We start from the raw sequence: 20901 nt of genomic DNA, 5'->3' as shown, positions 1-20901 counted from the left end.
ACTGGAGGCTTTAGAGCAGGGCTGCACAACTTCAGCCCTCCAGCTGTTGTTGGACTATAACTCCTATTATCTCTGACTTTTGGCTGCTGTGGCTTGGAATGATGGGAGTTGTAGTCAAGTAGTGTGGGGGGGGGGTGAGTTGTGCAGCCTAGCATGTCTAGAAATGTATCAGATTTGCCACAGAACCTGAGCAGATGCTGGTAAGTTGTAGTACCATTTTGTGTAGCATGTCATCTGAAACAGTATTCCAAAATCCAATGTGAAGTACAGTTGCTAGGATTTGGCATGCTCTCCATATGCCTCTGATTCTTGTGAATGGCTTGCTAAATTGCTCATACTGTATTCTTAATAGGGATGTGCAAACCGATTCATGGTTGAACAGTTCTGTTCCAATCTGGTCAATTTGAGTGATTCGATCTCAAATTAAATCACCCTTGGGGGCACTGACCAGATTCAAGATTGAATCTAATCACCCTAGATTTGAGCGTGAATTGATTCAGCGATTCGAGTCGCTATTTTGTCCTTGCAATGCCAGCCCTCCAAACTTCTCTGCCACTCTGGTTGGTTCCTTTGATTGGCTGGTGATCTCCCTTGCTTCTTGGTGTGGATTCTTGGATTGAAATAACTTCTTCATAGGGAAAACCTATGAAAAAGTTATTTCAATCTTAGAAACCACAACACATAAAAATTCCTTTAAAATTCACCCCTTTGGGGGTTGGTTGGTAGTTGGCACCCAACCTACTTTGGTGTCCCCTAGCCCTTAAAAATTAAGCCGCATTGATTCAGATTTGAATTGAATGAAATTCTAATCTAATCAACCCCAGATTCAAGGTCATCAGATTCGAGATTGAATCGAATCAGGATGATTCAATTCAAACTCGAGTTGAATCACAAAAATGCATTTGTGCACATCCCTAATTATTAAACTACTAGCAGCATGCCTGTGACTGAGAAAGAAATCAGTCATAAATGAATACATGGTGCTACAATGGCCACTGCTTCCAGATTTCAAACCAATGTGCCTATTTGCATGTATTTTTCTTTTATTAAATAGCAAATTGACTAAATGTGCACACCAAATATTAATAAGGCAGAAAATATTCTGGTTCAAGTTCATAGATTCAATAATTACATCTTAAAATTAGTCATTTAATTATATGCATGATTTGTTTGGTAATCTAGTGTTTTCATTTTCATAGTGTTTTAGATGTGTAATAACCACTTTTTACTAACCTTCAGGGCAACAAAGTAAAATATATATACTTCATAGAAAATAGCAAAAATTATATCATGTTAGAAATGGAAGATGGAATCATAATCTGTAGAACCAATATTTCAGGTGAAATTACGTATGGAGGGCGAGTTACAGATGCCTGGGATCAGAGATGCCTTCGCACAGTCCTAAGGAGGTTTTTTTCTCCTGAAACTCTAGAAGATGACTATAAATATTCAGAATCAGGTAAATATGTTTCAAATTGTGGAGGTCTCACATTAATGGAAACTTCTATTAAAAGATTTGTAGCCACTCTGAGACTGAATTAGGTCTTTGAGAACTGTGAGATGAAATTGTCGGTATTATTACTTTGGCTTTTCCCATGCTCAGTGATTATTTATCACAATTGTAGAGTGTCTGATATAGATCTCTGGTTACATTCTACTTTGGACATGTTTGCATGCCATGTATCACATATTCTTTTCTATATTGAATATCGAGGGAGGAGCACCGCAGTGTGCAAATAGGATTGCCGTGTTTGTAAGTGTATGACTATGCTTTTCTGGATTGTTTCTGGGCAGGGAAGGTATTCAGGAAAAGAAATCGAGCATATCTCTGTTACTGCATCTTCAGATTGCATTGCTGCCAAATTTTTTAGCCTTTTTGCATATGCATGAGAGCTAAAAGCTCTTTAAATGAAAAGAGTGTTCCTAGAATTTTATCAGATGAGTCTGTATAAAGATGTGAGTAAATGAATGAATGAATGAATGAATAGCTTTATTATGATCTTAGAGCAGACATAAACATGACAAATTATAAAATATTTAGACATGAAATCTATCATACAATATACCAACAAAGTAAATGTTTTATGAAAAGATCTAGAGGGTAGAAATTAATTGTTGACAGATCTTAACAGTGGCTACACAAAATTTAGCAACCTTGTGTGTAATAGAAGATTTCTTGTCTGCAAGGAGAAGTGTGACATAAAATTCATCGGTTCGGCCTGGGTAATGTAATAACAAGGGAGTGATAAGACTACGACAACTGTCATTATTAAAAGCGACAATATAGCAACACGTAGTGGTCAGATTCAAACTCACCTGAACCACAAACTCACCTGAACCTGGGCAGATCTGACTGGCCAGGGGAATTCTCAGAAATTTCCCATAAAAAACTGCCAATGGTAAGACATCATATTATGCTCTAAGTAATAGGGAGGTGCCTCTTTGGAGAGGCGCCAAAATGCTTTAGGTCCCTGGTGCCAGTGCAGCATGGTGTTCTCTTAAGAGGAGACGGGCAGGTCCTCCCTCCAAACTAGGGATGTGCAGAACTGGTCCGGTGGTCCGCGGTCCGACGGTTCGGTCCAGGGGTTCGTGGGTTCGTGATCGAACCAACCCCTCCCCCCAGTTCCGTCCGGACTGGAACCGAACCGCCAGTCCAGCAGGTCCACGAATGTTTTTTTTAAAAAATTAAATGTAAAGTAACTACCTGTAGCCCCTTTGGGGGACTTGCTGTAGCCACGGGGGGAGGTGTCCACGAGGGTTCCATCTCCCCCCGCCAGCCTCCCTCATCACTACCGCGGCCGGGTAAAGATAGTCTTTTTGGCCCTATCTTTACCTAGCTGCGGCAGTGATGAGGGAGGCCGGCAGGGGCAGAGGGAACCCTCGCAGACACCCCACACACACAAAGCTACAGCAAGCCCCCTGAAGGGGCTACAAGTAGTTACTTTACATTTAATTTTTTTAAAAAAATTTAAAAAGTTCGTGGACCTGCCAGACCGGACCAGGCAAGGATTCGATGGGGGCCAGACTGAAGCAGCTTATGACACAGCAGCAGCTTATGACACTTGCCCCTCTATAATGCTGCGCCACAGCAATGGGATGCCTCCCCGGAATCCCTTGTGTGGCATCAGTACATAAATGTCATTGATGCATGCGTGGGCGCCATTTGCGGGGCCAGCAACAGCATGCTGGCCCTGCAAATGGCATTGACGCATGCACCAACACCCGATGCTGCGCGAGGGTTGCCGGGGACCCAGCCCCACCCCGCCCCATGGCATTTTAGAGGGGCAAGCAGCACAAGCTGCCATTTGCATGGAAGTCTTTTCTTAGCAATAGCGTCCTGGTGAACTGGCGGGGGCTTGGAGGACAGGCACGTAGGACTTGACCGTCTCCTCTTAAGGAAACCCCATGCTGCCCTTGGATGTGCAGCGAAGCAATTCGGTGCACATTCCTATTAAGGAACACTCTCTGATGGTTGAGTAAAGAGAGTGAGGATAAATAACTGGCTGGTTCCCAGCTGATATCACCCTCCTGTGGTCTGCGGGATGACACCTAGGTCATTTTGACGCTCAATGTCCAAGATCCTCTGTTTGAGGATCTTCTTGGCTTGATTATATCCTAATAGTGACAAGTATTCTAAAGAGAAGCCAAGTGATGAGAGTTTTGCCAGCAGTGCTTGTGTCCAGGAAGATTGAAATCTGTCGGCCAGTACAAGGCGAATCAGCCCCAGAGGGGGGAAATTGATCTTAAGCCAGTAGTTGAAAATTGAAATCCAGTGCTTTGGATTCCACCCTTTGAAAGCCTGTTCTATCCTTAGTGCAGCATTAGAAATACATCTAAGTCCAGCACAGCTCTTATAAGTACAGCTCTTATAAACTCAGACTGAACAATCTCCAGTGATTTGTAGTTGGAATAGGGGCCCAGTTGTACACCGTACACAAGTTGGGCTAGTAGTTTGGCAATGAACGGTTTTAGTGCTTCAGAAATAACCTCCCCTCCTTTGGATCGGAAAGTATAAATATGTGTAAAAAATGTGCATTAGTGGTACAGCATTTGGTTCTCTCACTTCCAGATTCCAACAAAGAACAACATAATTCCTTAAGGCAAGGTCAGCTGTGATAACCTCTTTTAACTGTCTGTGAGCTAAACAGAACACAAAGTTATGGTACAATGGCTTTCCAGCTGACCAGCACAACAGATACGTTATGAACATATTCATCTCAGAACTTCAAAGTATAAATGAGCTGTGTTCCATAAATGGACTAGATCCATGGCTCTGCTCAGGCTCTGGTTTTCCTTTGTATTTGTCACCTTGATGGGATTGCTTTGCTAGTTCCTGTCAATGATTTTCCATGAATTCAGTCATGTCTACTTTTGCTGGTTCTACTTCCGCAGCTCTCCTCTGGGCCATGTTTTCTACCTGATAGTGGGGAAACCTTTGGGGATGGGAGTGGGGTGGGTTCATATCTGACAGGAGTAAGTAACTATTTAAATGATGTCATGTTCATTTGTAGAGCAGGCTTCCATTCACCCTTTAATGCAACTACACCATGATGGTGACACCCTAACCATCTATATACTCATTTCTCTTAGCCAGCCATGCCTGGTTAGAATTTGGCGGCGGAACTCCCACAACATGCTGCGAGAGTTCCCAGCATTGGTGAGAGCTCCCGGCAACAAAAATGGCAGTGGCAGTGGGTCACAAAACGGCCTGAGTAGGAGGCCTGGGCTTGGGAGGAGGAGGCGGGAGGTGGCCTGGGCTGGGAGGAGGAGGTGGGAGGCGACGGCGGCAGCGGGACAAACTGGCCCTGGCCCTGCCCCACCCGGGGAAGGAGTAGGCGGCAGCGACCTAGCCTGGCCAGGCTGCTGGAGCAGGAGGCGGGAGGAGGCCCTGCCAGCGGGACTGACTGGCCCTGGCAACAGGAAAGGAGAGGAGGCACTGGCAAGAGGAGAAGGAAAAGGGAACGGACTGGAGCGGAAGCGGGGGGGGGAGCAATGGAGAGACTGGAAAGCTGGCCATAAACCATGGCCGGAGAGTGGGGGGAGGGAGAAGCAGCCTGGCGGGAGTGTGTGGAAGCGGGCGGGCATTGGGGACTGGAGACTGTGGCAGAAGGCTTGTGGGGAGAGTACTACTGCACAGATGCTCTGTGTGGGATCTGCTAGTATAAGCATGATATCCCTAACCATACATGATAACCCTGAATCTCTGGCACCATGAGATATTGGGAAGAGAGCTGGTCTTATGGTAGCAAGCATGACTTGTCCCCTTAAGCTAAGCAGGATCCATCCTGGTTGCATACGAAAGGGAGACTAGAAGTGTGAGCTCTGTAAGATATTCCCCTTAGGGGATGGAGCTGCTCTGGGAAGAGCATCTAAGTTCCAGGTTCCCTCCCTGGCATCTCCAAGATAGGGCTGAGAGAGATTCCTGCCTGCAGCCTTGGAGAAGCCGCTGCCAGTCTGTGTAGACAATAGTGAGCGAGATGGACCTATAGTCTGACTCAGTATATGGCAGCTTCCTATGTTCCTATGTTCCTATTCCTGATCAATAAAACAACCCATAAATGAATCTCATATCCATCATCTTCAGTGATAGAGTGCAGTGCTCTCACTACTGAACTAATGCATCTTAAAGAAGTGATAACTAATTGTACCTCTTAATTGACACAGTATCAACAAAATGCTTTACTGAATTCCAGCAACTCCCTGGAAAATTGCCAGTTAAAAGTTTCATCAGCGATTTTCAGTCGCTAGTCCTTGGACTGGTGCCCATGACAAGTTACATTATTTGCTTCATCTAACAGAAAGCAGTGCCCTGATTTCTGAGAAGCAAGAGGCTGAACAAAGCTCAGTCTTCAACATTTGCAACTACGCAGCACACACACACCCCAGGCAATGGCTGTTACTACAACCCTATTCACACATTATGTTCAATACTCATACAATCTGTATAGAGTGTATACAGATTAGGGATGTGTGAATTGATTTGAGTACAAATCGATTTGTACCCGAATCTAGCTTATTCGGGTGATTTGGAGACATAACAAATAGACACTGTGGTCCATTGGCTAGACTCAGGCCCAAATCAAATCACGCCTAATTTGAATTGATTCGAGATATGGATTCCTCCTATTAATTTCTTCAGATTCCCAGCTTTCTTTCGTTAAAAAAAAACCTAAACCTTAGCCATTGTAGAAGTGGAATAATGGAGCAAAATGCGTGGTCACTATTTTTCAAGTATTTAGATTCTTTAGTGTACAATAACTTTTCCTCAATGACTCCCTATGAGGATTCATTACACACCTTCATTTCTTCTATTCATTTTGACTGTCTTTGTACAGTGCCAACTGTCAACTGCCATGTGCCAACTACACCCCACTCCCACCCGCAAGGCAGTGGGGTACTACTCAGTTTATGTTCTAGGAATTTTTTCAAGTGTTTAGACTCTTTGGTGTCTAATAACCTTTCCTCATAGTGAATTCCTGTGAGGATTCATTACATACCAAAAAGTCTAAACACCTCAAAAATTCCTAAAATATAAACTGAGTACCCCAGTGGCTTGCGGGGAGAAATGAAGGTTTGTGATGAAAACACCAAAGAATCTAAACACTTAAAAATCCTTTGAAAAATAAACTGAGTACCCACTGCGTTGCAAGTGTGTGTGTGTGTAGGGGGGGTAGTTGGCGCATGGCAGTTGACAGTTGGCACTGTCCAATGACAGTCAAAATGAACAGAAGAAATGAAGGTGTGCAATGAATCCTCATAGAGATTCATTATGAGGAAAAGCTATTATACACCAAAGAATCCAAAGATTTGAAAAATAGTGACCACGCATTTTGCTCCATAGCTCCACTTCTACAAGGGCTAGATTTTAGCTTTTTTTTTTTTTTTAAATGAAAAATGGGGGTCCGTGTTAGGGTTAGGATAGGGTGGTTTTGAATGCCCATTAGTTCCGATAGCGGAAATATACAAAATTGGTTAAAACTTTTTTTAAAAATAATGAAAAATCAACCAAGTGCTCCCCTGCCTTGAAATTTGGCTGGTAGGTGGCAGCAATGGGGACCTACCTACCACCCAGATTTGGTGCCCCTAGGACCTTGATATATGTGGACCAAATCGATCTGAATCAGATCAAATCCAAATCAAATCTGGGGTGATTTAGAGGGACAGATTCGGACACAAAACAAATCAGGGGTGATTCAATCTGGGCACAAATCAAATTTTTAAAAAAACGATTCATGCATATCCCTAATACAGATACAGTTATTCACATGTTCTATTGAATGCAGGTACACTTCCTGTCTTTACCATGAATATGAAGGACCTGTACCCAAGTTCACTTTTAAAATGAATGCAGATACTGTCATTCACACAAAAACTGGTAGAAGTGTACAGACATCTGAACACAGGTACAATACAATATCTGAATAGGGCTTGTAAAGGAAGAAGAGCAGGGGTCCTTTATATTTATTTAGTTTGTCTCTGTTAAAAGGAAAGAATTACAAAATCTTCAGAAAGCAATAGATAGATATAATTTCATATAGCTTCAATATAACATTTATAGAAAATCAAATAGAAATGTCAGTTTTATTTCATTGTTATTTGTATGTATACTGCGCACATTTCCTCTGGAAATCACTGGAAGAATATGAGTACCATACTTCACTGTGCTATTTTTATGTAGTCAATTTTCTGATTAGAACTGCATGGTAAAATCCTTAACAGGAATGTCCCAGTTAAGGATTTAGAGGGCCTGCAGGCTTTACAGATTCTGAAGAGATTACTGCATATTTTATAAGCTTTACAAAGATGCGTTAAAGTCTTATCAGATCATCCAAATTTAAAGTTTAACACAAGTGCAAAGCTTCAAGGACTTTTGCAAGGTTTGAACTCCCTGGGAGTCCTTGAATCCCTCTGGATCTATTACATTGTTTGAGCTGGTCAAATATGGATAGTAATGGGAGATTTAACAATTTTGTGCCCTGTTTGCATTGAAAAGATACACAGCCCTGTCTTCCTAGGAAGTCTACATTTTTTGTTCCCAATTGCCTCTGACTAGTGTGCGAGCACTGCTAATTTGTATCTTGCTCTATCTGACTTGGCCAAAGCAAGAGTCCAAAGGACTTTGGTGGCTGCCATTAAGTGTTTCAAGCAGCAATTCTTTGCTTACGCCTTGATTATTCTACTATAGTCCTTTCTTTTTGGTCAGCAGTAGAAAGGCCTTATGCTAAAGAGAGTAACATTCCCTCCCTGCGAAAAGCTGAATGTGATGTGGTAGAGCCATTACCAGGGGCGTTTCTAGGGTAGGGCAGGCAGGGCACATGCCCCGGGTGCCAATTGAAGGGGGGCGCCATTTTTAAAATTTAAAAAAATGGCCACCAAAAACAAAATGGCCACCATGCATGCTCAAATGGCCTCTGTGAGGCCCTGGGCCATGCCAGGCCTCACAGAGGCATTTGAGCATGCGCAGAGGCCATTTTGTTTTCAGTGGCCATTTTTTTAAAAAAAAAATATTTTAAAAAATGGCCACCGCACATGCTCAAATGGTCCCTGCAAGACCCTAGAGGCCAGAAGGGGGAGGGGAAACCTTTGGAGACACCCCCCCCCCACACGGCCTTTAGGAAGCCCCCCAAAGGGGCTACAGGTAAATTTATTTAAATATATAATATAAGTCACTGTACACATATTTAGTTTGGCACTATGTACAGAGAATCAGGGCTTGTGAATACTGAGCTGAAGCTTATGAGCTAGAATTGTATTCATTTGCTCTTATTTTGCTTATTGTGATAAGTGAGTTAAATGTGATGTCTTAATAATATGACTATTAATGGTGAGTTTGTCTTTGAATCAGTGTGAAATCCTTAGTATTAAGGCCCACTGGGAGTTTCTTGCTCTCTTTCTCTCATTTTAACTGTCTTTCTGAAATACTAGAATAAATTCCAAGCAGTGACACAGTTTACTCTGCATATCCTTTAATTATTTTCAGAGCATCTGGGAAAAGTTAAATTCTCCATTGATTTTTAAAACGTTTGTAATAGTGATGCTACAATGCATAGTAGAGAATTAGACAGGCACTTCTGTTTAGTTTTTGAAGTATACTTCCACATAGTATTGGGGTATTTCATGAACCCCAGCATACTGAAATTCATAGTTTTCCAGTTTTTTTTGGTCTGGCTATGTCCACTGCTAAATAGTTTTTGAAATATTAAAAGATTAACGAGCTTGATTTGTATTTTTGAGCTGATATGATGGTAAAGTTATCTGAAAGATGGGTGTCAGATGTTTGGACAGGGGGCGCAATTTCAGTGCTTGCCCTAGGTGCTATTTTCCCTAGATACGCCTCTGGCTATTACTGTATGTTGTGTGCACACTCATCCCACTTTCAACTCTGTCTACAGGTTGTTGTTTTTTAGTATATTCTTCAAACATGTTTTTTGACTAGCAATAACAGTGGGAAGAAATGGATGGATGTAAAGTATGGGAAACAATGCCTCTATAACATTAGCTTAAGCCAGGGGTGCACAAGTCAAATACTCTGGTGGGCCGAAAGCAAACATGACTTGCTATGCAGGGGCTGAGATAAATTATTAAAAATATTAATGAAAGCAATTATTAGTTACCGCTTGAGACCGTAAGAGGAGGCCCCTGGCAACCTTTCCTCTTCCCTGTCCTCCATGCAGGGCCGGCGCGTCCATTAAGGCGAACTAGGCAGTTGCATAGGGCGCCAAAATGGAGGGGGCGCCGCGCTGGCCAGCCTGCCGCCCCCCCACCCCGAGCGGTCAGGCTGCAGGCCCCTGCCTGGTGGGGGAGAGCGAGGGGCCAAGAAGGCAGGACAAGGCAGCAGCAGCAGGCCCCGACCAGCCCCCGAGGCGGCAGCAGCAGCAAGCAGGCGCCGCCTCCTCCTCCGGGGGCGGGGTGGGACTCAGCTCGCTCTCTCTGGCCGCGCCGCGCCTGCTGGACAGAGCAGTCCAGGCCTTGCGGGGACCGCCTTCGCCTCCCGCTCCAGAGGGAGCCCCCCGCGTGGAGGCTCCCACCGAAGGCCAGCCAGCCAGCGGGGGCAGCGGCCTGCTGCTGCTGCTGCTGGGCACCCCGCAACCCCGGCCAGCCAGCCAGCCACGCCTCTGGCGTGGCGGGGCTCCCCAGCCCGCCCCCGCGCCCTGCTTTGCCCAGCCTGCCAGTTGCGGCTGCAGGAGGAGGAGGAGGGGGGGACCACCCTCACCCCGGAGCCCCGACCGGCCACTGGGCGCCCCGGAGCCGCTGTCAGCAGCGGGCCGGCTCTGCTGAGTGACTCTCAGCACGGGAAGCCCGCCGCGGCTGAGTCGAGGGCCTCGGTGGTGGCGCCCGCCCAGCAGCAGCCTGGCAGTTGCCTGCTGAGGAGCTCGCGGGGCGCACGGCGACGCCGCCGGCACAAGCGGCAGGAGGGCGGAAAGCAGCGCCTGCTTGGTCGGCCACGGAGGAGAGGTCTGCAAGGAGGAGGCTGAGGCCGCTGCTGCCGCCGCCTGCAAGAAGGCTGCCCCCCCGCCCCGCACACTCAGCGGGCTGCCGCTGCTCCCTCTCTGGTGGGGGCGGGGTAGGGTTAGGGTTGTGGGTGGTACAGAGACATCAGGCAAGAGGGCTGCAGAAACCAGCAGCCACAGCCCCGGGAGAGCCTGGCAGTGCCTGGTGACCGGCAGTAGCCAAAGGGCCACCAGCTCCATGGCAAGACACCACCACCTCCCCCCCAGCCCCCCTGGACCCAGCCAGCTGGCTCACTGCGGGGAGAGACTGCCCAGAAGGGTCCCCCCCCATCCCTACTGCCTCTCATCCCATTGGCTCCCCTGGCTGCCTAGCTCCTGCAAGTCTGCTCCATGGGCCCACATTAGGGAGGTGCATGGAACTGGCCTGGGGTAACTTTAAGGGCAGGGGAGGGTGCACTTCTCTCCCCTCCCCGCGCTCGATTTCCTAAAAGTCCGTGGCATCGTGCCGCCCTGTTGCCCCCTTTACCAGATGGAACTGGAGATACTCAACATATCTGTGCGCGTTGGGTGCGTGTGCAACGCACACAGGCGTGTCGAGTACTTCCAGTTACATCCGGTAAAGGGGGCAACGCTGCTGCCCCGATGAGCGCTGGCGGGGGGGGGGGATTTCAAATTCTGTGCTTTTCATTCTTCCTATAATACATCTGTGTTTGAAATATGATTGGCCGGGGGTGGGGGTGGGCGCCAGAAGGTGATCTCGCCTAGGGCGCAAAAAACCCTAGCACCGGCCCTGCCTCCATGCATTTTCAATGATTGCTAAGATCAGTTTTGAAAGGGGGATATGACCTCCAGCAAGTCCATGGGGCAAGGTGGCATTTTGCACCTCACCTCAGGCACCGCAGTACTTTGAGCCACTCCTGGGGCCAGAAAAAAAGTCACTGCAGGCCAGATCCGGCCCCCGGGCCTTATGTTGTGCAGGCCTACCTTAAACTCTTTGAAAAAATAATGCTCAGTTGTAGTCATTAGAGGTGCTACAGCTTTTACAGGTAGAAGCAGGGACCCTTGAAAAAAAAGATGTTGCTTTCCCTTCTGCCCATAATTCTTCTACTTGGGATAGTTAAAGCAAGGGGGCCCTGCTGTTCCAGGATCCATATTTCGTCTGATCTCTCGACTCCTGCTGCCAGGTGACCTGATCTTGCAATTGGAGGTGGGAAGGGTGCTAAGGGAAGAGGAAGTGCGCTTCCCATCAGAAATAGGAACTGATAGGGCAGTGCTTCACAACAGAGGGTCATGACCTAACCTCAGAAGCGGGTTGTAGGTTGGATTTAAAGGGATTACAAGAAAAAAAACATTTGTGTTCCACACCAAAGTTTATTTTTAAACAAAAACCCTGTAAGTAAATTTTAATGGTATCACAGATTCTGCTTTTTACAGAGCCTATTAAGAAGTCACTTGATCAGCCTGGTACCCTGAATAATATGTATTCTTCTACTTGGCAAATAGCAACTTATGGAGAGTGGGGGGCAGTTCAGATCAGGAAAATGATGTAGGGCAAGGGCTTAAAAACAACAACAAAACACCTCCTCAGCTTCACCGTCCTGATCCCATTCTTCCAACCTTCTGCATGACTGCTTGTAGGTTTGAAAAGACCCTGGGAGACCTGATCTCCGATCTCATGATAGCATATTTGCTTTGGCCCTGAGAGAGGAGGATGTACTCTGCAGCTGCGGGCATGCTGCTGCTGCTGCTGTTGCTACTACTGCTGGTGACTGGAAGGCAGTTTGGTTTTGTTCTGCAAGTTGCAATAGCAGCTAGAAAAGATACTGGTATTGATTGCATCAGAGGAATTCCTACTTTTCAAACTTCCTAAGGATGGGGAAATGCAGGGATAGCAAATAGAGCCACAAAATATGATCATGGCCCAAACAGAACTAACATCAAAACTTGTTTGGCAAAGAATGTATTATTGTAGAGTATTAATTTCAGGTTTCCCATTTGTGGTTTAATTACTTGTTATTAATGCAGTGTTTGGATATGTATTAATTGTTGATGGTTTATAGATAATTGGGGGGGGATGTTTTAATGTTATCATATTTGCAATGTAAGCATTCCTTTGAATAAATGCTCCATTAACAGTTAATTTTTGCATATATTTTGGTCCTGCCATGGGACGGGGCGGTGGGGGGGTGAGTTGGAAAAGTGCAAGTGAAACAAAGTTGGGTTGAGGGACTTCTCTCTTTGGGAATCTTTAGTGTTTTCCTTGTTGCAACAATTTAATTAAGAAGAAGCAAAACAATTACTGACACAGCACATTTGGGGTACAGGATTGCTCTGCTAGCATAACTCGTAGGTCAGGAAAATTGGCCAGTACATTGTGGCATTCGTTTATTAAAAATGATTTGTTTGTATGGTAAATAAAGTATTTTTAAAGTTGGGTTTAAACATATATTTTCAAGTTGTAGCATAGGGGAGAGAGGTTTAAAATCTCTTTCTAATGCCAGAAGGAGTTCCCAATTGGAAAAGGTTGAGAAACCCTGCATTGTTGGAATGAGGATGTTGGAGTAACTGGAAGGAATTCTTTGCTCTTCCCTGTAGTAGTACCATCTGTTTCCTTGGTACATAAATAGAGTTGAAGGAAATCTAAGAATTTTCACATCCAATTCTATATGTTTATACAGTGGCCACTTGCATATGCATATCCACTATACTATTTAGCTATATCTAGGTCACCATGTTAAAATCATGCTGAATTATTGACTAAATGGGAAACGATGCTTCTTATTGACTTGATAGCAGTTTGCACCCGTTTGTATTTGCTCACGTGGCTGCCAGATTTCCCAAACTCTACTCAACTGTTTTACCTTCTCAGACTTGGTTGTTTTTATGTTTCCTCAACTTTATTGTATATAGATTAGAATCAAAATATATCATTAGAACTGTGGGAAACAAGATACTGGACTAAATGGACCTTGCACCTGATCCAGCAGGGCTGTTCTTATGTTCTAACAGTCAAGAGGCCAGGTTTTCCTGGCCTATACCATTTCAGTTTATAGAAGGGGAAGTCATCTTTCTGTGTGTATGTCTATAGCTGGAATTCAAGAAACACCACCACCACCACCACCTACAGTCTGAAAATATACAGTCCAATAAAAGCGACACCACACAATTATTCTCATGTGCATTTTGGCTCTTAGTTAACCTTTTGCATATCCTTCCCTTCTTCATGATCTGAGTGATAGGTGTAGGAGTCCTGCCAGCCCCTTGCTAAGGTGAATCAGCACCAACCCTCACCCTTTCTGCTTGGAAAGCAGAAACTGCCCCTAGCAGTTTATAATACCCTCCTTCCTGCCTGGGAAATAAAAACTCATCACAGTATGTGCTCAGGCTTTCCTTATGTTTCCTAACATTTGGCTCTTCCCTTATCACGGCAGAAAAGCATTGCTAGCAACACTGCCTGGTACACTCTTTCTGCAAAGACATGTAAGTGTCTTTTCATGTTCCCTCATGGAAAAGCAATTTTTTGCTAAGTGCAGAGTGTTCTTGTCTACTTGTTGATTCAGGAGATATTCATACTCATGACCTAGCTTCCACAGTGAGTGTCCTCACTGCAAGGAACTGGACAGGTATACACATAAAAGGCAACTTTTTAAATTGTACCCATACTGTCTACAAATATGACTGAGTGGGTAGGGAGGCTGTGGAAAGCATAGAGAAAGCTCAGCTGGGGACAGAAAGCGGACCTTGTAATCTCTGTTAAAAAGTATTAACACACATCACAGAGGAGTTTGAACTTTTAGATCACACACACACACACGACAACTTTTATATAGTACCCAAACGAACTAGTGTCAATATGGCTGGGTGTGGAGGGAAGCAGTGAAAGGCAGAGAGCGCGGGAACAGATAGCAGACTTTGCAATCTCTATTAAAGGTGTTGACACATATCACAGAATTGTTAGGTACAAGTTCCTTTACGGTCAGGGCCCTTGCATGCCCTTTACACAAATCACAAATTTCATTATGTTTATCTGTTGAAAAATGAGAGCTAGCAAAGAAATGTAATGTTATTTTCTAGAACAGCCATAACTAATACTGTCAGGCAGAAGTTATTTCTGACCAGCTCTTGCAATGTCAGTTACACAGATGTTTCCTTCTCCTTGCCAACCTGGTATTTCTATTGATTGATTAAGTGCCATCAAGTTGGTGTCGACTCTTAGCGACCACATAGATAGATTCTCTCTAGGATTATCTGTCTTCAACTTGGCCTCTAAGGTCTCTCAGTGGGGCATTCATTGCTGTCATAATCAAGTCCATCCACCTTGCTGCTGGTTGTCCTCTTTTTCTCTTTCCTTCAACTTTCCCCAGCATTATGGACTTCTCAAGGGAGCTGCATCTTCGCATAATGTGTCCGAAGTATGATAATTTGAGCCTGGTCATTTGTGCCTGGTTGTTTGTGCCTCGAGTATAAATTCTGGATTGATCTGTTCTATGATCTATTTGTTTATTTTCCTGGCTGTCCATAGTATCCTCAAAAGTCTTCTCCAGCACCAATGTTTAAGAGTCAGTTTTGTCCCAGTTCTGTTTGGTGCCGAACAGCTAAAAACTCCCCCGCAAGGGGGAGGGGGAAGCTATAAAGGGTCTGTCATGAAACTGCTTACTCAGAAATTGTTTTTGAACTAAAGCCATTTTAATTATTTATTTATTTATACATTTTATATCCCGCTTTTCCTCCAAGGAGTCCAGAGTGGTGTACTACATACTTCAGTTTCTCCGCACAACAACCCTGTGAAGTAGGTGAGGCTGAGAGAGAAGTGACTGGCCCAGAGTCACCCAGCAAGTATCATAGCTGAATGGGGATTTGAACTCGGGTCTTCCCGGTCCTAGTCCAGCACTCTAGCCACTACACCACACTGGCTCCTTTAAAGTTAAAGCCATTATCTTTAGTTTGATTTCACTGGGGACAGACCTGGAAGAAATGGGGATTGAGGATTGCAATCATATATGCAACTGCAGGATTGATAAACTAATTCAATAATTCAATAATTAGATTAGTAATAATAATAATTGATAAACTAATTCAATAATAATACAGTGTATATATTATTGTGTGTGTATATATATATATATATATATATATATATATATATATATATATATATATATATTGAAAGTCACCAAGTTTTCAGACAGTCTGTGAAAGCATTTTGACTCCTTTTATTTCCGATGAGATTTGCTCTATTTAAGCAGTGTTCCATGCAAGCCTATCATCTGCTCTGTTTCCTGAGGCAAAAAATACTTGTTAGGATTTGTTTTCTGCAGAAAACAAGGGAAAATTCCATTTGTGTCAAAACTTTCTCTTCCTATGAAATGTGAAGACATGCAAATGTTAATGTAGACATTTTGTATGACATTTTTCAAAATCTGAGTTACTATCACTTCAAGTAATCATCTGACATATACATACTTTGAAAGCCCTTTGGAAAAAAAGAGCTTACTTTCAACATGTGCTTGAAAAGCAACTTTGTGGTAGTGCTAAGCAGGGTGGGTCCCAATTTATTTTTGGATGAGCACCTCAGTGCTAAGCAGGGTGGGTTCTGGTTTACTTTTGGATGGGTGCCTTGATGCTAAGCAGGGTGTGTCTTGGTTTATTTTTGGATGGGCACCCCAGATGCTAAGCAGGGTGGGTCCCAGGGTTTTTTTTTCTTTTTAAATTCTCAAATCATTTTTGTTTATTGAAAAATAAAAATAATATGTATACATTTCTTGAACTTCCAGAAATTATAAGTAACAATCCAAAAATTATAACAATCCAAGATTCAACTTCCTCCTTTGCCAACTCTCCCCCTCACATCAGATATTGCAGAGATCGAAGAACAATGAATTAATCCATCTTGTACTCAAGAAATATCGAATCTTGGGTGTGGATGTTGACTAGATGCTGAATTAAAATTTATAGAAGGTTCCCAAGTTAGAACAAATAATTCATCTCAATTGTTCCTTAGATAAGATGTAATCTTAGCCATAGAGGCATATTCCCATAATTTAGCCATTCATCACAGGTCAAGAGTACTTGTAATCCCCAATTAGGTGCATAAAGAATCATGGCTCCAGTAATCATGGCTGCAGTAATCATAATAAATAAAGAAAACTATTTGTAGTAGGTATATAAGGTTTAGTCATATTTAACAGAAAGAGTTCAGGTAAGTAAGGAAAGTTTATCTTTAAAATTTCTTGCATCTTAGAGTGGATTTTCTTCCAGAATTGTCGTGCTTTACGTCAAGTCCACCACATATAATAGAATGTCCCCACATGAGGCTTACATCCTGGTTTATTTTTGGATGGGTACCTTGAATGCTAAGCAGGGTAGATCCTGGTTTCTTTTTGATGGGTACCCCAAACATTGGATCTATATAAAATGATTAATTCTTACAATGTGTGTACTATGATACAGTCATTCTTTTTTAATTTGAGTTAAATGTTTCTGCTATGTTTATACTTTTGATATGATAGGTATATATTTTGCACCAGTGGCTGACAGTTTGCAAGATTTTAAAGAGTATATTGAAAACCTTCCTTTGATTGATGACCCAGAAATATTTGGAATGCATGAAAACGCCAATTTAGCTTTCCAGGTTTGTGAACTTATATTTTAAATATACGTTGCCAGCTAATTAAGATAAATGAGGTATACTTTGTGTTTAAAGGAGTAGCTTGATATAATGGTTGTTTGTTAAACAGAATTAACAAGCAATGATTGCTAATTAATCTACCCATGGCTGTAGAGGATATATTCATCCCTGCAAGTAGTACTAGGGAAATTTTCAGTCATGTTAATCCATTTTCTGTCCAATTTTATTTTAAGAAATTGCCCTATGATTTATGCTAAGGCTGCTGCTGATTAACATCAATAGTATACTGGCTGTTTGTAAGCTCATTCTGGTCAGGGGGAGAACAGCTTTAAAGCTACACTGACATTTCTGCCTGTTATGTTATTGGACATGCACCACGGTTTTGACCCAGAGCTCATGTAAATTAACAAACAGATCCAGAGATCTGGATTTTGTTGGCACAATGTGTTGCATGAGCGGGTCCCTGTTGCATTAGGGCAACACTAACATCCCTCCCACTTTCACTCCTCTGTAACTGGAACTCAGAGGCATCCTGCCTTTGAGGCTGGAGGTAGCCTATAGCCCTCCAATTAGTAGCCAATGATAGACCTCTCCTCCATGAACTTAACCAAACCCCTCTTAAAGCCATCAAGGTTGTTGGCTGTCACCACATCTCGTGGCACAGAATTCCACAAGTTGATTATGTGTTATGTTTAAAAGTACTTCCGTTTGTTGGTCCTAGGCAATCAATTTCATGGGATGACCCCTGGTTCTAGCATTGAGGAGAGGAGAGCTGGTCTTGTGGTAGCAAGCATGACTTGTCCCCTTAAGCTAAGCAAGGTCCACCCTGGTTGCATATGAAATGGAGACTAGAAGTGTGAACACTGAAAGATATTCCCCTCAGGGGGATGGAGCCGCTCTGGGAAGAGCAGAAGCTGTCAATTCCCTCTCTGGCTTCTCCAAGAGAGGGCTGAGAGAGATTCATGCCTGCAACCATGGAGAAGTCGCTGCCAGTCTGTGAAGACAATACTGAGCTAGATAGAACTATGGTCTGACTCAGTATATGGCAGCTTCCTATGTTCCTAAGCTGTAAACTTAATGTTTAGCACCATAACAAGTGGAAGGCTGGCAACCAACCAACTCCTGCCCCATAAAATACAAAAAATTTAATAGACTGTGGCTCTTGAGAACTAGAGAGAGAATTTCATATCTTCTATTACTTAGATAACTACCTAAAATAATTAAATTTTAACTTTGTTCCCTCAACATTATAGCTGCATTTGATAATACATTCTAGAAAGTTTAGTGGACTGCATAAAAAGTATACAGAAGAGCAATTGCCTGTTCCTCCCAAAGGAAGCACTAAAACTGATTCTTAACTTTATGAGGTTTGACAGGCAAGTTAACAGCTTTTTTATTCTGTTTTAAATTTTTATATTGAATTGGGAACAGGAACCAAGATTCAATACGTACACTTTTACAGGGAGCAAACAATGGAGGAAATGATCCCATTTTTAACATCAGTTTACTAAACTCTCACTGACTGTCTAGTCTTGCCTAACATAAAATGAGCACATCATGGTAACAGAGGAATTAACATTTCAGACAGTCACAGACTGAAATGTTTATGATTGAAATGTAAATAATTGATGTTGAACATGTACACCTCAAAAATGTATAAGTTCCATAATAAGTTGAAAGCATCAACTTTCTGTTCTTTTCTCACCACTTTATCACAGCGTAAAGAAACCCATACCTTGATCACTACAATACTTGAAGTACAGCCACGATCATCTGCCCAAGGATCGGGGAAAAGCAATGATGAGATTGTTCAAGAGCTTGCCAGCACAATCCTGGCAAAAATTCCTGGTATACAGTGCACTGCTAATATACTTTTCATAACCTCACTGCTGATAAATAGATCATTTTCCTTGACTCCCTTACTTTAAAATATTCAAATCCTCTATACATGCAGCTTTATGTAAACAATTGGTCCTCAGCTGATAGCTCACGACCTACAAGTGAAGTCATACCCTAACCCAAAGTTGGTTATACCAGTGGGAGCAACACTATTTTGTTGCTGAGGATTGTTTTAAGAAAGACCTTTGGTAAAGGGGAAAAAGCAATAGAAGAAAGCTGAGGGAGAAAGAGAAATAGGGAAGGAAAAATAAACATATGCATACTGCACACTCAATACACACACTCAACTTCCACCTTGCCAAAATATAAAATTCACACACACACACACAAACACACACACACCACTGCAAAAATGCTTCAGGGGTCTGAAGAGCAGCAAGTGTGCTGTCAACCATCTCCACTAAATACATGCGGCAAATAATTAAAAGCGAGTTGAATCCTCACCCCATTCACACACTAGAAGATCAACAGTGTGAGGAACAGATTCTGATTGAAACCTCAGTCTGGACATCCTCAATCTTCCTCTGCTTTTCCAAAATGCATTGAATGGCAGACCTCTTCACGTTGAAAACAAAAAGAATCCTTCCCAATGACAACACTTGATACTTAATGACTGTTCTGGGCTGTGTTGCTTTTGTTTAAAAACCACTTTAGAGCACTGATCTCTCCTGTTGGCTGGAGGACTATTATGGCCAAACTACATTTTACATAGAATGTGTTGTAAAGAAACATGCTTAAGAGTAGCAAAATTGCTTCCTCAATAAATAAAAAAAATCAGCGGTGTTCATGACTGGCCCTCTAAGGAGGCCAGCTGAGGCAGCCTTCTCAGATGGCAGATTGATAGAGGTAGCAGGTTGCCCACTGGCCCCCTCCACTAGCTGCCCTCCTCCTTTCTCCTGCTCAGCCCACCCTGCCTTTTCAAAAGACAGAGGGTGGTGTGAAGGAGTAGGAAATGTCTTTGAATCACTTTGCTGCTCCATTCCTCACTTCTTATCAACACATTCTAGGTGAGGTGCAGTTTGGTCAATAGAATGCATCTTGGACAATTGTGATGGAAGGCCAGGCAGGTTGCTGAATATGCGGTTTCCCCTCTGACACATAACAGCAATTTGTGTCCACCACTGCACTCTTATGCAGATCGCTGTTGCTGGACTGTGGTAATTTTACTGGAATACATTAAATTTCCTTTAAAACTGGAACATCAGAAGGAGTAGCATATGTAGCAAAGGGACTGAATCCCATTGTTCATAGACCCATGGAATTATATTTGCATAGCTTTCAAATGAAGTCAGAGAAGTTTAGGGGTTGTTTGGTGAGCATCCAGAAGAGTATCTGAATAGATTCACATCCTTTTGGTCACATTGTTCTGGCATAAAATATTCCTTATGCTTAAGGTGTTGTATATAAATCAAGTTTTAAGACAGCCTTTTGCAAAACAAACTCAAAGTAAGGTTATAGAGAATGTTCTATTAAAACTGTTCACCAGAAAAAAAATAAAGATTCCTTTAGTAGAACAAAGGATGCCTTTTTCTTTCTTTGATATCCCCTCATGTAAATTGGTCTGGGCAGAACACAACAACCTTAGAAACAATTATGACAGCAAAAATCCATTTAAAATGTAAGTATTCTCCAGCACACATCATTATGCGACTAAAGCACAAACAAGTCAGGATGAATTAATTGCATCTAGTCCCTTTTTACTGAACTCTAACCCCTGTGGGCCACATTGAAACGAAAAGTCTTTGCCACACTTCATCACGTTGAAGGAGTTTTAATTTGTTTCTGTTTATTGTTTTTAATGTTTGAAGAATTCTTTTGTTAATACATTCTGAGATGTCAAATGTCTTCCATTTGGATGAAGTTAGATTGCCTTAATTTAAATGTGTGTATCTGGGAATCAATAATCAATTCATTTGGGAGAAA

General features: G+C 43.0%; 1 protein-coding gene across 7 annotated transcripts in view; it reads left to right on the top strand.

Annotated features, from left to right (window-relative positions):
* DNAH6 (dynein axonemal heavy chain 6) overlaps nucleotides 1-20901 on the top strand; it is a 353767-nt gene that overhangs the window by 312865 nt on the left and 20001 nt on the right. For 4 of the 7 annotated variants that reach the window (XM_053291993.1, XM_053291992.1, XM_053291996.1 and 1 more), the window contains 3 exons: nucleotides 1340-1459; nucleotides 16961-17082; nucleotides 18798-18927. In XM_053291993.1, the coding sequence (XP_053147968.1) occupies nucleotides 1340-1459; nucleotides 16961-17082; nucleotides 18798-18927 (372 nt within the window). Of the gene's footprint in view, nucleotides 1-1339; nucleotides 1461-16960; nucleotides 17083-18332; nucleotides 18456-18797; nucleotides 18928-20901 lie in introns of those variants that run through there. The other 3 variants (XM_053291994.1, XR_008315406.1, XR_008315407.1) reach the window with 3 other exon arrangements.

This window comes from Hemicordylus capensis, chromosome 2 (assembly GCF_027244095.1).
Source record: "Hemicordylus capensis ecotype Gifberg chromosome 2, rHemCap1.1.pri, whole genome shotgun sequence".
Classification (NCBI taxonomy): domain Eukaryota; kingdom Metazoa; phylum Chordata; class Lepidosauria; order Squamata; family Cordylidae; genus Hemicordylus; species Hemicordylus capensis.
The sequence above is the reverse complement of the archived record's forward strand: the minus strand, read 5'-3'. Positions and strand labels throughout refer to the sequence as shown.